Genomic DNA, 13,297 nt, shown 5'->3' with positions numbered 1-13,297 from the left:
ATGCCATGATAATGACAACAGCGATTGTGGAAAAGTTTTCGATTGTGGATTGTGGAAATATGATAAACTTTTTGTACATTTGCACTGACAGTCTTGTTTTCGATTTACTAACAATAATTGAACTCAAAAAATTTCAATAAAATACATAACAGCTAAAGGTTAATTTGAGCTTTTCAATACAGCTATGCGTATGGGAAAGTACCTTTTGATTATCGGTTCTTAGGTGTGACCGCTTGGAATTTTCTTGTGGCCTGTTTATACCCTGCTTCGATTTAAGACAAAAACCAACAGCGGTTAAGCATTAAAACACCATTGCACTTCGAGTTTACTTTATTGGTAGATATGGGACTCACACGTTAAATCTGATTCGATGATTTGTTTAGCAGGAAACATGATCAGCCATCTATTTAAGCTCGTCACTGAATTTGATCATTGTTTTAGAGCAATTGGCTGGTGGACATATGCAGTCTTGCGTGGATTTTGAAGTCACTGTTTTGCATCGCGGTTAGTTAGCTGTGCCAAATATAACAGTTTTTTGTATCAATGTTAAAATTAGAAGTATGGGCGGGTTTTTCGCTTTTAACTATGGTTTTTCTATTAGATTTGATAGACATATTCAAACAACAACGTTTTCAATTAAGTAAATTTATTAAAGGGCTCTGATATTTAGACACCGATTGTGGCTACACATGGACTTGTTTTTGTTCAGAAAAAAAATCCTTAACAGTTTAGCTAGAACTAACTGACATTTCGTTTTTTCGTCAATCTGAATTTAGAAAAGATATCTTTAAAGGTTTAGCTAGAACTATTGTTGAATATGCGTAGTCTTGATGCAGTTTAAAATGGATATCCTCAAAAGACAGAATAAAATGATATTTGTTGGTTGTTGTAAGTGGTCTTGCTATTAAGGGACAACCTTTGCAGTTTACGTGGAACAACCGCCAAAGATGGCCGAGTGTTATAGCGCAACCGCCTTGTGATCACAAGGTCATGGGTTTTAATCCTATCTCGGTCGCTTGTGTTTCCCTGAGCAAGAAACGGCATTGCTCCAACCCAGTGGTTCCCGATGGGTTGAACTAAATTGGAGCCACCAACTGCCTAAACCGAAAAAATCAAATAAAAAATTATCAACGGACTTGCAATAAATCAGGCAGCTCGACGGCGGACTCATTGTGAGCATAACGCATTCAGGCGTTGCCCGCCCACCGAGGATAAAAATGAAACAAACAAACATATAACTGACACTCGAATGCTCGGACGATTCACGTTTTCATTGATGTAGTATTGTAGTTAGCTAGTTAGGCTATATGGTGCAGGTTAGAAAAGATCGAATACTTTTCTTCGGGTAAAAAAGTTTACCTGGTTTTGTTTGACGTTGTAATCAGAGTTTATGTTGTTGGTCTATACCAGGTCCTTGCCAGAACTAGTTTTCAAGCTTTTTTGGCCAATGAACTCAGTTAAAACTTCTTTTTAACTGTTGAATTTATTCTTGAATAACGATTTGGTGCAACCACTGCAAAGATGTTTGGCGATGAAGACACCGCAAGTGAACCCGACATCCGAATGACCGAGGTATCTTTTATATTTAACCAAATACCTATTTGTTACATTCTACTAACTATTAGGCTGTGACCGTGGAACGAAAAAATACATACTAGTTTGAAAACTTTCAAAAACATGACTTGATATAGTTTTCTTGAATTTTATAACACATTTCTATTCACCTGTGTGAAATTTATTTTTTGTCCCATTTACACAAACGGTATTGTTAAATTTCAGCTTAGGTCATTAAGAAAATCAAAAACTAAACAGCAAGTCATTCTGATCGGACAAAAAATAGTAAACTCAAAACCGTTATTATAAGCTTACAATACATAACAATAACTGGGTATTGTTGCAGCTATCTGACAGTGACGATGAAACACCGATTCGGGAAGCAAGCTACCCGGTGCCACAAGTTGCCTTTCGAGCTACTAACCTCATTTACAGAATCCTATACATCTTGTATCTCGCTTCGTTCGCCGTATACGTGTATGTTCGTCTATCGTTCACTTTGGACGCACCAGGAGTTAGCAGATTTTATTGCACGTTCGTGGCTGCCTTGGAAATCGTCACCGCCCCAGCTCTTATGATTCACGTGAGTTTTCTATTGTTTTTTGTTCATTGTAATTTTATGGCAGTAATATCGTTTTGTAAATTTTATCGCGGGAACATTAGTAATATAAACAGGTGTAACAGATGTGGCTCTTCATATCACTGATGATGACATGAGCATTTGCCGAAACGTTAAAACAATAAAGCATGTCGCTTTTTAAGTCTATCTCCTTGTAGTGTAAGTTATAAGATTCAATATTTTCTTACAAAAAATCCCTTAACCTACAATTTAAGATAGCTTTCTACACAAGTAGCAATATTAAAAGTAAAAGCAGAATGTGTTGCTGAAATAAACGATTTTAGTTATCCGTTTAGTTTTGGTTATTATGTTGGAAGAATTATTAACCATACCCATCAGTAAATGGTGAATCACTGTATAAAACCACAACATCAAAATGTGCCCAAAGCCTTTTGCAGCATTCAAATTAATGTACCACATATACCACTCAATAATTAAACGACATTTTACAGAAATTCTGATACATTGCGCTGTTTCTTTTTGAACATAGGTTTGATCTGATGTTTTAATGCCGATTAGCTATCGGTCGTTTTTTACACCGCTAAACTACAGTTTATCAACTTTTTATCAACGTTTTGGCGGCAGTCTATTTTTCGTGTGTTACCCTGTTTGAAAACGATAATGTTGCTCAGCTTAAACATTACCCCAATGAGACGTCGGAACGTCGGGTAAATCAAATACAATTTCCGGCTGATCATAAGTACAGTATATGAATTATGCCTGAATTAAACACCAACACCATATTCATAACTTTGGTTATTTAGAGCAGGGGTCACCAAACTTTTTTCACTGCGGGCCGGATAAGTTTAATAATGATTCGCGCGGGCCGCATAGTTTACATGCCCTTGTGCCGTCTTTCCAAACTTAGCCCGCGAGGCGATGTTTATAGGGGCTTCACGATTTTTATATTTTTATAAGGGCGTATTTGTATAGCGACAACCCGTTTAAAATCCGGTTATGCGACTTTAAAACTGTATATTTCGTCACAAGTAACAAAAGAAGGCAATTATTTGCGCACAATAACACTTGTAGTCTTGTCTATAACGTAACAAGCGGGCTTTGGCTTAATCCTGGGCGTTGTAATCCTGTGAAACTACGTAACATTGATTCTACATATCGCGACAGGAAAACTTTCGTAAGGAGTAGATTACTTTTTGAATGTTACAAAGTTGTCAATACAATTTGACGAACCAAACAATGTCGTGTCAAGATTCGCACAACTGGTCCACAGCTATTTTATTTTCAACATGTAAAGTGTAACATTTTCCACATTTTATTATGCAGGGCCTCTGTCTGTGGAAATGGTATTCAAGGAAGCCTCCTGTTATAGATGAGAAAGAACAATCCATGTTTCACACAGCTAGAATCCTTGTTCCAACATTTAAAGTTAGTCCATCACAATTTCATTTTCAGTTCTGTTCAAAAAACCCCAAACGTTATTTGATCACCCTTTAAGAAAACTATGCAAACAGGGATAAAAATTGGGTGACACTAAAACGCTGAATGGGCGGGCGACACTAAAACGTTGAATGGGCGGGACGGGCGGGATGTTAAATTGCTGACGGTTAATGCTATTAAGGTTGGGATAAGGTTTTATAATAGAAAATCATTAAAAATAATTCCCCCGGATACATTCCGCGACCGAGGGAAACATTCAGCGGCCTAGGGAGACTTCCCGCCCAAGCATTTTTTCTGAATGTCAGGAAACAGCTGAATAAGTTTTAGGCAGGGACATTTTTTGATTCATATACTATTATAAAACAACCCTAATAGCACTAACCGTCAGAAATTTACCCGATATTTAGCGGTTTCCGCGACGTCCCGCCACCCCTCACGCTCGTCCCGCCCATTCAGCGTTTTAGTGTCACCCTAAACATTTGATCATTATTATTTCAACACTGGTAATTTGTTCATAGAAGGTTAAACAGTTTATAAACATGTTGGAAATGCTCAATAGTTAGCTTTGACCGTTTCTAAGTTCAAATATATGAATTCGACCTTCGAAGCACTATACTTTGCAAATTGTGTTTAATATGCCGTTAACAATAGAAGCACTAGCCCCGGTCCTAAAAATCAACTTTATCAAAAACAAGACTGCCAAAGAGTATGTGATGTATGAATATTTCAGTCTCAGTGATGATGACAACAGCGATTTTTTTTGAACGCTCATGTTATAGTTATAATGTTTCTCAAACTTGTTCACACCACAAAATTTCGAGGACGCACTATTAATAGTAATATGCAAAAATCAGGCATTAACTTCTAATGTCATACTAATTATACTTTTTCATTATGTTTGCGCACGTATACTACAATATACTTGAGTTTTATTGCAACTTTGTAGGAGCCACTAGAAGTAGTGACTGGAACTGTTCGAGAAATTATTAATCTCGAAATACCCGAAGGTTTGCATATACATGTTTATGTTCTGGATGATGGAGCTAGACGGGAACTGGAACAATGGGTGGCAAACCGAAGGACAAAAAGGTAGTTGTAATTTGTAAAGTAATGTATTGTGTATGGTTGTATATCTAACAAATAAAACATTGTCAATTTGATTCTGTTTGAATAAGAAAAAAAAAAAAAAAAAACGAATGGCTTGATTTCGTTTTTGATTAAAATGTGTTGCGGCAAACCTATTTAGTCTTTATCTAATAGGCAACCTGCATGGCCCATGTAGGCATTATGATTTAGTTTAGGATTTCTAGAAAAATCCTTAAAAAAATCAAAAGTATGTTTTGGAAACTGCAGACAGTGCACACTGTCTCGACATACAAGGTCTCATCACTGCAGCAGCTGGTGACGAGAGATCGGCCGTATAAGCCAATGTAGCTCCTTACGGCATCCAGTTAGGGGGATACATTGATTAGCCCATGCGGTCGATCTCTCGTTACCAGCTGCTGCAGTGATGAGACCTTGTAGGTCGAGATAGTGTGCACTGTCTGCAGCTTATCATGTATTTGCTCGGTGCTTTTATATTTTAGAAACGTTCTCAAAACTATAGACACCATAAGGCAAGAAAACAGAAACCCTGGTCTAACTTTCGTAATTTTCCAAAATATTGAACTTAAATAAGTCTTTGCTGGAGCAATGCCTACAAGATACCATTTCGAGCATGTTAATGAATGTGGTTCTAATTTGTAATGTACATTCCAAAGTCTTTGCGACCAGACAGCCTTACCCAATACCGCTGGCTGCAGATTGCACTCCCTAGTCTAAATTATCATGAGGCAATGGCCGTGTATACAAGGATATTGCAAACGTAACAGAACCTTTAGGATAACAGAAAAGAATAGAAAACATATAATTTACTGAATGAGTATTTTTTCAATTTTTTTCTCATTTTGTCAGATACGTTTATCTGCATTACGTGGCTCGTCCGAAGCTAGCAGGAAGTCCTCATCACGCAAAATCCGGCAACATTAATCATCTCCTCCATTTCCTGTACGATCAGGACTGTACTGAGAATGAATGTGTGGTTGTCTTTGATGCCGACTTTATGCCAAAGTAAATACAATGATATTGTTAATTCATTGTAGAATTTGCTTCAAAATGTTTTATATTTTGAAACTGTATTCAGTTGTGGAATTTTGTGTAAATTGTTTAAATTTAAAGCTTGCATTGTGAACTATAGTGAATACTTACACATCATATGTCAAAATAAGGCGACAAGATGCACATACACAAGTTTAAAATAATTTTGGAGTTTGATACAAGTCCGATGCTATGTTAAGTTATCAAGTAAAGGGGCATTTTTTGCTACGAATCTCCTAAGCAAAGGCTAAAAGAAAACACCTTCTTTAGGTAAAAATCAAAGACCCATAATTGTCCATAGTCTCTCGTAATTTAAATTCTATTATCATTGCCATTTTGTAATTGAATGTAAACTATGTCACAGACCTTTGACGAATCATACTTTTGCTTTTTGTATTCACAGGCGTCATTTTCTGACCAAAGTTCTCCCCGTCTTTTCGGAAGACAGAGGAGGAAAACCAATTGCTCTTGTTCAAACTCCTCAGCACTTCTACAACGTGAATCCTGATGAAGACATGTGGGATCATATGAACACTTCGTTTTTTCACAGGTTCGTGAGACTCGTGAGAAAAATACTAGATTCATGTGAAACAATCATTTAAAAAAAATTGTGTACTCATTGCTGGGCGTTACATGATCCTATTTTTAACATGTAACTAATGTTTTCAAAACAGCAAATATTACCCTAAAATGAACACAAACCTTCAAAATGGCAATTAGCTGAAATAAGCTGCATCTGCAACCAACTACAGATCAGTGCAGTTATAAATTGTACACGTATGTTTATCAGGCCATGAAATCGAATGTAAGCGATACACAACGCAGTCAACCTAACAATATAATTTATCTTAATCAAGCAGTACAAAAAACGTTATAAAGTGTCACATTTTGGACGGGGATTAGAGGTGTATCTCTTCAGACCTTCTGTCTCTTCAAAGTCCCCAAAACATTTCCTAAACTATAGTTATACCTTCTCTTTGATAGACCATAAACACATTTTTAGTCGGTCACGGTGTCATTTCAACTTGTAGTAGCCTACTATATGGGAGGCTTATAATTGCCATGATCACTTATAAGCAAACAATAAAAAGTTTAAATCTCGGCATGTAAGATTGACCAATTTTGACTAAATATTTAAGCCATGAGATTAAAAGCGTGTAAATTACTGTCCTAAATCAACTTATAGACAGTTTTAATTCTGGGTTCAAAAGTCCGATATGTACCCTGTTTGTTTCTCAATATACCCCAACAATACATTCTACCCCGTTTCGAGTAGAACCGAGTTGGGATTGGACCAGTGGGGAGCGGTCAACTGCTGTGGTACAAATTTCGTGATCCGATCGGACGCTCTTATAGAGGCAAACTTCCTTCCCGTCGGATGTCTTACGGAGGATACGCTTCTCTCTCTGCGTCTTTGTGAGCTAGGATGGGCTGTAGCTTATCATCACGAAATTCTCGCTGTTGGACAGGCGCCCAACGAAATCTCAAGCATTATGAAGCAAAGAGCTAGATGGTGCAAAGGCAACATCCAGATCTTCCTCGATGAGTTTCCTCTTTTCAACCGTCGTTTGAGTCTTCCTCAGCGAATCTTTTATAGCTCATTGGGGTTCAACTATATTTGCATTGCAATCTCTACTCCAATTTTTCAGTTGATTCCAGTTTGGGCGATTCTGTTTGGACTTTGGCCGATATCTCACGTTAACCTTGAGTTTGCTATTACATTTTTGGTGTATTACTCCTTAAGCAATGTGATACTTCTTTATCCTCCGAATGGTTTTGGGATCAAGGATATGTGGAATGGAGAACTCGCTTCCATTAACTTCTGGCTGACATTTTTCCACGCTTTAAGAGGAGTTCTTGCCGCAAAGTTTTTGGGAGGTACGTGCTTTGTTGCTCTTCCAGCAGTTTTTTTTAAAGCAACCGACATTTTGACGTCCCAAAAGAGACACCTTTCCAGATATTGCCACTATTATGATGAGGGCGTCTCGTATAGGACGTCGAAATGTCAGTTGTTTATAATAACCCCTGGAAGAGCAATACTCGTTTATACATTATGCCTGGCAGTAACAGCTTATTTATCCACTTATATTGTTGTTTCTGTTATTTTAAGCAACCGGGTGTTTGGTTGGCAAATTTAGTCAAATTTGGTTGCGCTTTTGGGTAAATTTTGCTTTATACTGTTTGTAATATTTCGGATTGATGAACACTGCTTAAAGGGAGTAGTCATTTCATGGCTATGTGTTACTTGTAACTTGTATTTCTTAGCAGTTTTTGTTTTACGCAATAGTGCAGTTAGCCTATAATGTAGCTGTTTCCAATTTATTCGATGTCCAAGTATTACCGTTCTAGACAAAACACAACAGAAACACATACATCAAAGGCTGGAAATAAAACCCTCAAAATTTACACTTTTGAAAGTAAATTTTACATTGTCAGGTGAATTGACGTTTGAGACAACAAAGAAGAAGACAGAAGACGAAACAGAACGAACACAAGTTGGTTTTCGCATCCAGGACTTAAAAATGTGTTTTATGCACATTTTCATGTTGTTGTTTAAACTCGGGGCGGTCGTATACGCAATCACAAAAGGTGAGAAAAGCCGCTCAAAAGTAACCACGAAAAAAGTAACTTAAAACTTCAACCAAACTGTCATTTATTTTTGTTGCATACGTGTTTTTTTGTTGTGCAACCTGCCAACTCTGACACGTGCAATTTTATTTCCACAGCAATAACAGCTGCATCTATTACCAACTATTACACATCAGTGATTGGAATGTCGTGGGCCTTGATGGGAATGGTACCTTACGCAGGAGTGGTCATTTATTGCTATTACAGGTATTCACACGATTTGGCTTATACGTATATGCGTGCCGTAATATTACTACACTAAAGTGCTTCAGTACATTTGATCATGGACCTATTTTGGGTGTTTTTGAAGTCAATAGTTGCTCTTTAGTAAACATGTTTGGCTAACTAAACAGGGACGTACCCTTGAAGCAACACAAGAAATAAAACAAAAAGTTTTTTATCTCCCAAAATATGAATATCACCTTTAAAAGTCCAAAATAGTAAAAGTGTTGTTTACATTACTTATATTCTCCCTATTCTAAGCCCAATACATCTGTAGATGCAAACATTTTAGATAAAATATGTTTTGTGCGAAAAAGTCGTATACCTGTCGCTTTTGTACTTGGCCTAGGGTTTTGTGCATTGGGTTTTGGATTATGTTGATGTATCAAATAGTTATCCCAGGAAAACTGCTCTTGCAAATGTTGAATATAACACATACTTTACTTTGACTGCAATATTTAAAAAAAACGTATAAGGCAGATGTCACTCTACTGCTTTATCTTAAATAACGTTTGAGGTACAGTTGCTTTCCAATAAAATTATAATAGGTGTTTTGAACCTTTTACCAACTGTATTTGTTTTTTGATTTGTAAATGTAGAGTAAGGATTCCAGGCATCGTGTTGGCATGCCTACGAAACATCCAACTTGTTCTTCGTGTCATCTGCATCGGTCTCATTCTTACGCAAGCTCTCATCACACAGAAGGAAAGCATAATTTACAATTGTCCACACGATTACCAAGCTGAACTCGGTAAGTGCCAAAGAAGAAACTCTTTGTGCAAAGTATAACTTTATAGTTAAATCAAAAGCTTATACGTCAACTTATTGGATGACTTTGTTCTCTTTGAGTTTATTAGAGATTTTTAGAAATTGAGTCAGCATTAAAAATAGTTATAAAATTATCCTTTGCCATTGTAAATAGTTAGTTAGAATTTTTGTTCGCACTATGCTGTTTTATGACATATCAGTTATTTTTAATTATGCTGCGAGTAATATAGTTACATTAGATCTAATATTCCAATGGTTGAAATTTATGAGACTAGTGTAGTGCAAGGTGGTGGTATCATTAAAGGTTATTTATCAGCTCAACGTAAAAGGGTTTAATTTAGACCAGAGTATATTTAGTTTATAACATAACAGCTGTGGTCGAATATACTCCCCCCCCAAAAAAAAGCTGAAAAAAGTCTTGAAGAGTCACCGATGTCTTTTTTTAAACACAAACAAATTAAGAAAAAATCACCAATTTTTTTACAGGCATCCATCCTCTCACTGTTGCTCGAATCACGGATAAAATCTCGGGACAAGAAGTACAGCGAGACGCTTTCTGGATACTCGGTGTCAAAGATGATCTTTACACGATTGAACAGATAAAGAAGTTGGCTTGTGAAGAGAAGACAGTACCCGTCATAGTGTTTGCTATGTTACCTAAAGAGGGATTGGTTTTAAACGCCGAGATCAGCCATTACTTGCCTGAAAATCAGATTGGTTAGTGTTTGTACTTATGGCTTAGATCGAGTACTTTGTAGTTTGTAACTTGAGTCAATGTGACTACTATTTTTACTTTGGTTTTTACCTCTGGTTATTTGATCGAGTACTTTTCAACTTCGATTCAAGTTAATAGGTCGAGTACTTTTGTACTTTAACTCGACTTATTTGGTCAAGCATTGTTTACGTTAACTTGAGAAAAATGTCCAAACATTTTTGTACATCCACGCGAGTAATTCAGTCAAATCCTTTTGTACTTTGACTTGAGTGGGTTTGTTAAAAACCATGACAAGTCATCATTTTGTAAGTAAAAAAAACGGTTTAACTATTGCGGGGTGTAAAAGGAACCATATTGACTCGAATTGTCAACAAACTAACTCAAATTTACATTATATAAAAAATGCACTTGGCTAGAGTGCTACTAAGACTTAAGTAACAACAGAGAAGAAAAGAGTGCTACTAAGACTTAAGTAACAACAGAGAAGGGAAGATGGAATATTAGTTGGTTTAACGATCTTCTTAAACTGCCTTCTATTTAGAAACTTGGGAGGAGTACGACGCTCGTATGTTGATATATGCTGAGGAGTTGAGGGACATACCTTCACTTATCATCATGGAGCCTTCACTACTCATGCACACGTTCAATTACGAAACCAAGTATTGGAATTGGAACTACCAGGTTAGAATACTTGTTTGTAAAATTGTTAATCAAGTAAACAAGTTTGGAAAACTCAGAATAAAACGAGTTTGGTTCGGGTTTGGCTTAATTTGTGATGTAATTTTACTTATTTTTACGTTTATTTCGGGTTATGTTAACAAAATTGGTTTCGGCTGGCTTAAAGTTTAAATCTAGTACAGTGGTTCCCAACCAGGGCCACAGGTACATATTCACCAGAAGCAATCACTAAAAGCCATTTGATTTTTTACTGCACATAATTAACTGTGTGCTGCAAATACCTTTATTCCTTAATATAATCGACTATTTCCCACACTATTTGTCTATATTGAAGTTCTTTTACGATTCGGATTCTTGTTTACTCTATTCGACCTGTTTAAGACAAAAATTAGTACCGAATTCCAACACGGGTTGCCATTTTCACAGGCCTTACAAAGTTACTTGACGGGGGCCACTAGGCTAAAAAGTTACTTTTAGGGGGCCACGGTCCACAAAAGGTTGAGAACCCCTGATCTAGTATATGTTGTTTTGTATCGAGGCTGTCAACAACTATACAACTATAATTAGGCCTTGTTTAAAATTGAGATGTAAACTTGACTTAAACTTCGCAGACTGAATAGCACACCAAATAGATTTTACATTTATGCCCCTAAAGCTTTGTTTCAAGCATGAAAGGGCCACTTTATTAAACTTGGGGCTGAGGCTAAATTAGGCAAAACTGGATTGACATATTACCATTTTTCTGGAATGAAGGCGTTATAAGACCCGGTCTAACCGCTTACCTACTGTACAACACTCGAATTTGTTACCCAATTATTCACACGAAGTAAGTTTTGTCCCCATAACTAATGGCCTTACCTCAAACGCCATTAAAACTTTAGTGTTTCATTCCAAATCCTACAACTTTGCCAAATTGGGAAATAGACCTACCTTTGTTTTTAGTTTGCCTTCTTTGAGCGCATCAACATAATGGTGAGGGTCTACAAACGCTCGTGGGTCTACGTGGACGCAGGGAACCCCCTATTTCTGCAGTGGCAAGTCAATATGGATTATATGGCCGGGATTCTTGAACAACTGCAAACCACGGTTCGGGGATTTTCAGTCAATGTGGGCTCATACGTCAACACCAGTCATACCACTGACGTAGCCGACTCCCTGTACTGCCGCACTGGTCTCCATTACGTCATCGATACGTCACGCAATGGGGGCGTATTTTCACAGAGGTTGGTTATGCTGTAAACTTTATCTGTGACGAATTTTCTTTGTACTTTGTTACTTTTCTGTAAATTATAAACAGACCACAGAATACTTACCATTTTCAAAGACAATAAGTCGCTGTATTTGTAAGAAAAAAAGTCAAGTTTATACAGCCACATACTGCACCACAGTTTTTACGGGAAACCAAAGTTACCAAAGTTTCACGCCGTATGTATTAACTCTAAAAAAGTAAAAACATTTGGGGTGTTTACGCAAGTTTACTGCGCCCTTACACCCTGCGTTGGAAGTTGGTTTTAAAATCAGGGTCTAGTCTAGTCATTTACTCCAGTGAAATAAGCTGTTGCGCGATTATTCGTTTACGGTTGATTAAAACCCAATCATTGTTGCCAAGTATACGTTTTTTTGGATTTTGAGTGTGGGTGTAACTGAGGTCGAGACCACAAAAAAGATCAAATTAAGTCCTTGACTTGCTTTATGACCGTTGTGAATATCAACAGTTTCGCACGAACCTATAAAAGTGTAATGGTTTCGTATATACACGCAAAAAAATGAAGATGCCAACAAAATATAGATCTACGCTCAAAATAAAGTAATTTGTAGGAGCATGGACGAAATTAACGATTGCAAGTACGACCCACCACAAGTACAAGAAGGCCACCTTCCAGCTTGGAGAGAAGGATCAAAACAAGTGAAATTGAAGGTTTACAACCGTTTAGCAGGTGAAACCTTTAAATTAGAGCCTGTAGTTTTGCTTAAATTAGACACCGTTAAAATGTGTTCGTTAAGTAAAACTACTAAAATAATAGATGCTTTTCCTTTTATTTTTGAGAAATACGTTCTTTACTTAATGCAAGCAATAACTCAACATGTCATGTTTGTTTCTGTTTCTTTTTCTGTACTTGGCGAATAATAGTTACACAATGATAAAAATTGCAGATTTGCTTGTGTCGCAAAAACGTGGCAACTCCTTGCGATTTCGCCGTCGAGCCGACCCCATGGGCCTTGTAATTTTGCGGGATCAAAACGCCACATGTGAACCAAGCAACGGGGATTTGGACGGACTGGACGCTTACTTGTGGATTAAAACACCTGGGGAATCAGATGGTCGACTCTTCGACTCCGGCACTCTACACTCATGTCTCTTAAATCATTACATCGAGTGCAGCATGGCTTGCCCTCAGTATGTGCCCAAGATTAGTGGGAAATTTCGCCGCAGAAAGTCCTGCCAGTGCGTCGATGACGAAGAGGCTGATGACGATTATATTGATTTGACGTAGAGTGAAGATCAGATTTTGATTGCGCTCTTGTAATAAATAAACGGACGTTCATGTGATACATGTTATTATACTTTGATTTTGTTG

The 13,297-nt window shown here is 37.2% G+C and overlaps 1 protein-coding gene across 1 annotated transcript; it reads left to right on the top strand.

Annotated features, from left to right (window-relative positions):
- The first annotated feature begins 157 nt into the window (after window positions 1–157).
- LOC145232168 (uncharacterized) lies at window positions 158–13,271 on the top strand. Its single transcript, XM_080096699.1, has 15 exons — window positions 158–1,572; window positions 1,901–2,137; window positions 3,458–3,559; window positions 4,518–4,660; window positions 5,525–5,680; window positions 6,111–6,257; window positions 6,984–7,585; window positions 8,144–8,296; window positions 8,434–8,542; window positions 9,157–9,308; window positions 9,812–10,042; window positions 10,582–10,721; window positions 11,661–11,941; window positions 12,537–12,655; window positions 12,873–13,271. Exons 1-15 carry the CDS (start codon window positions 1,522–1,524, stop codon window positions 13,211–13,213), a joined length of 2,964 nt encoding a protein of 987 aa, XP_079952825.1. The 5' UTR covers window positions 158–1,521; the 3' UTR covers window positions 13,214–13,271.
- Window positions 13,272–13,297: the final 26 nt, after the last annotated feature.

The sequence above is a fragment of the Phallusia mammillata genome, chromosome 6 (genome assembly GCF_965637545.1).
Source record: "Phallusia mammillata chromosome 6, kaPhaMamm4.hap1.1, whole genome shotgun sequence".
Lineage (NCBI taxonomy): Eukaryota > Metazoa > Chordata > Ascidiacea > Phlebobranchia > Ascidiidae > Phallusia > Phallusia mammillata.
Note: the sequence above shows the minus strand (reverse complement) of the source record. Positions and strands in the feature narration are given on the sequence as shown.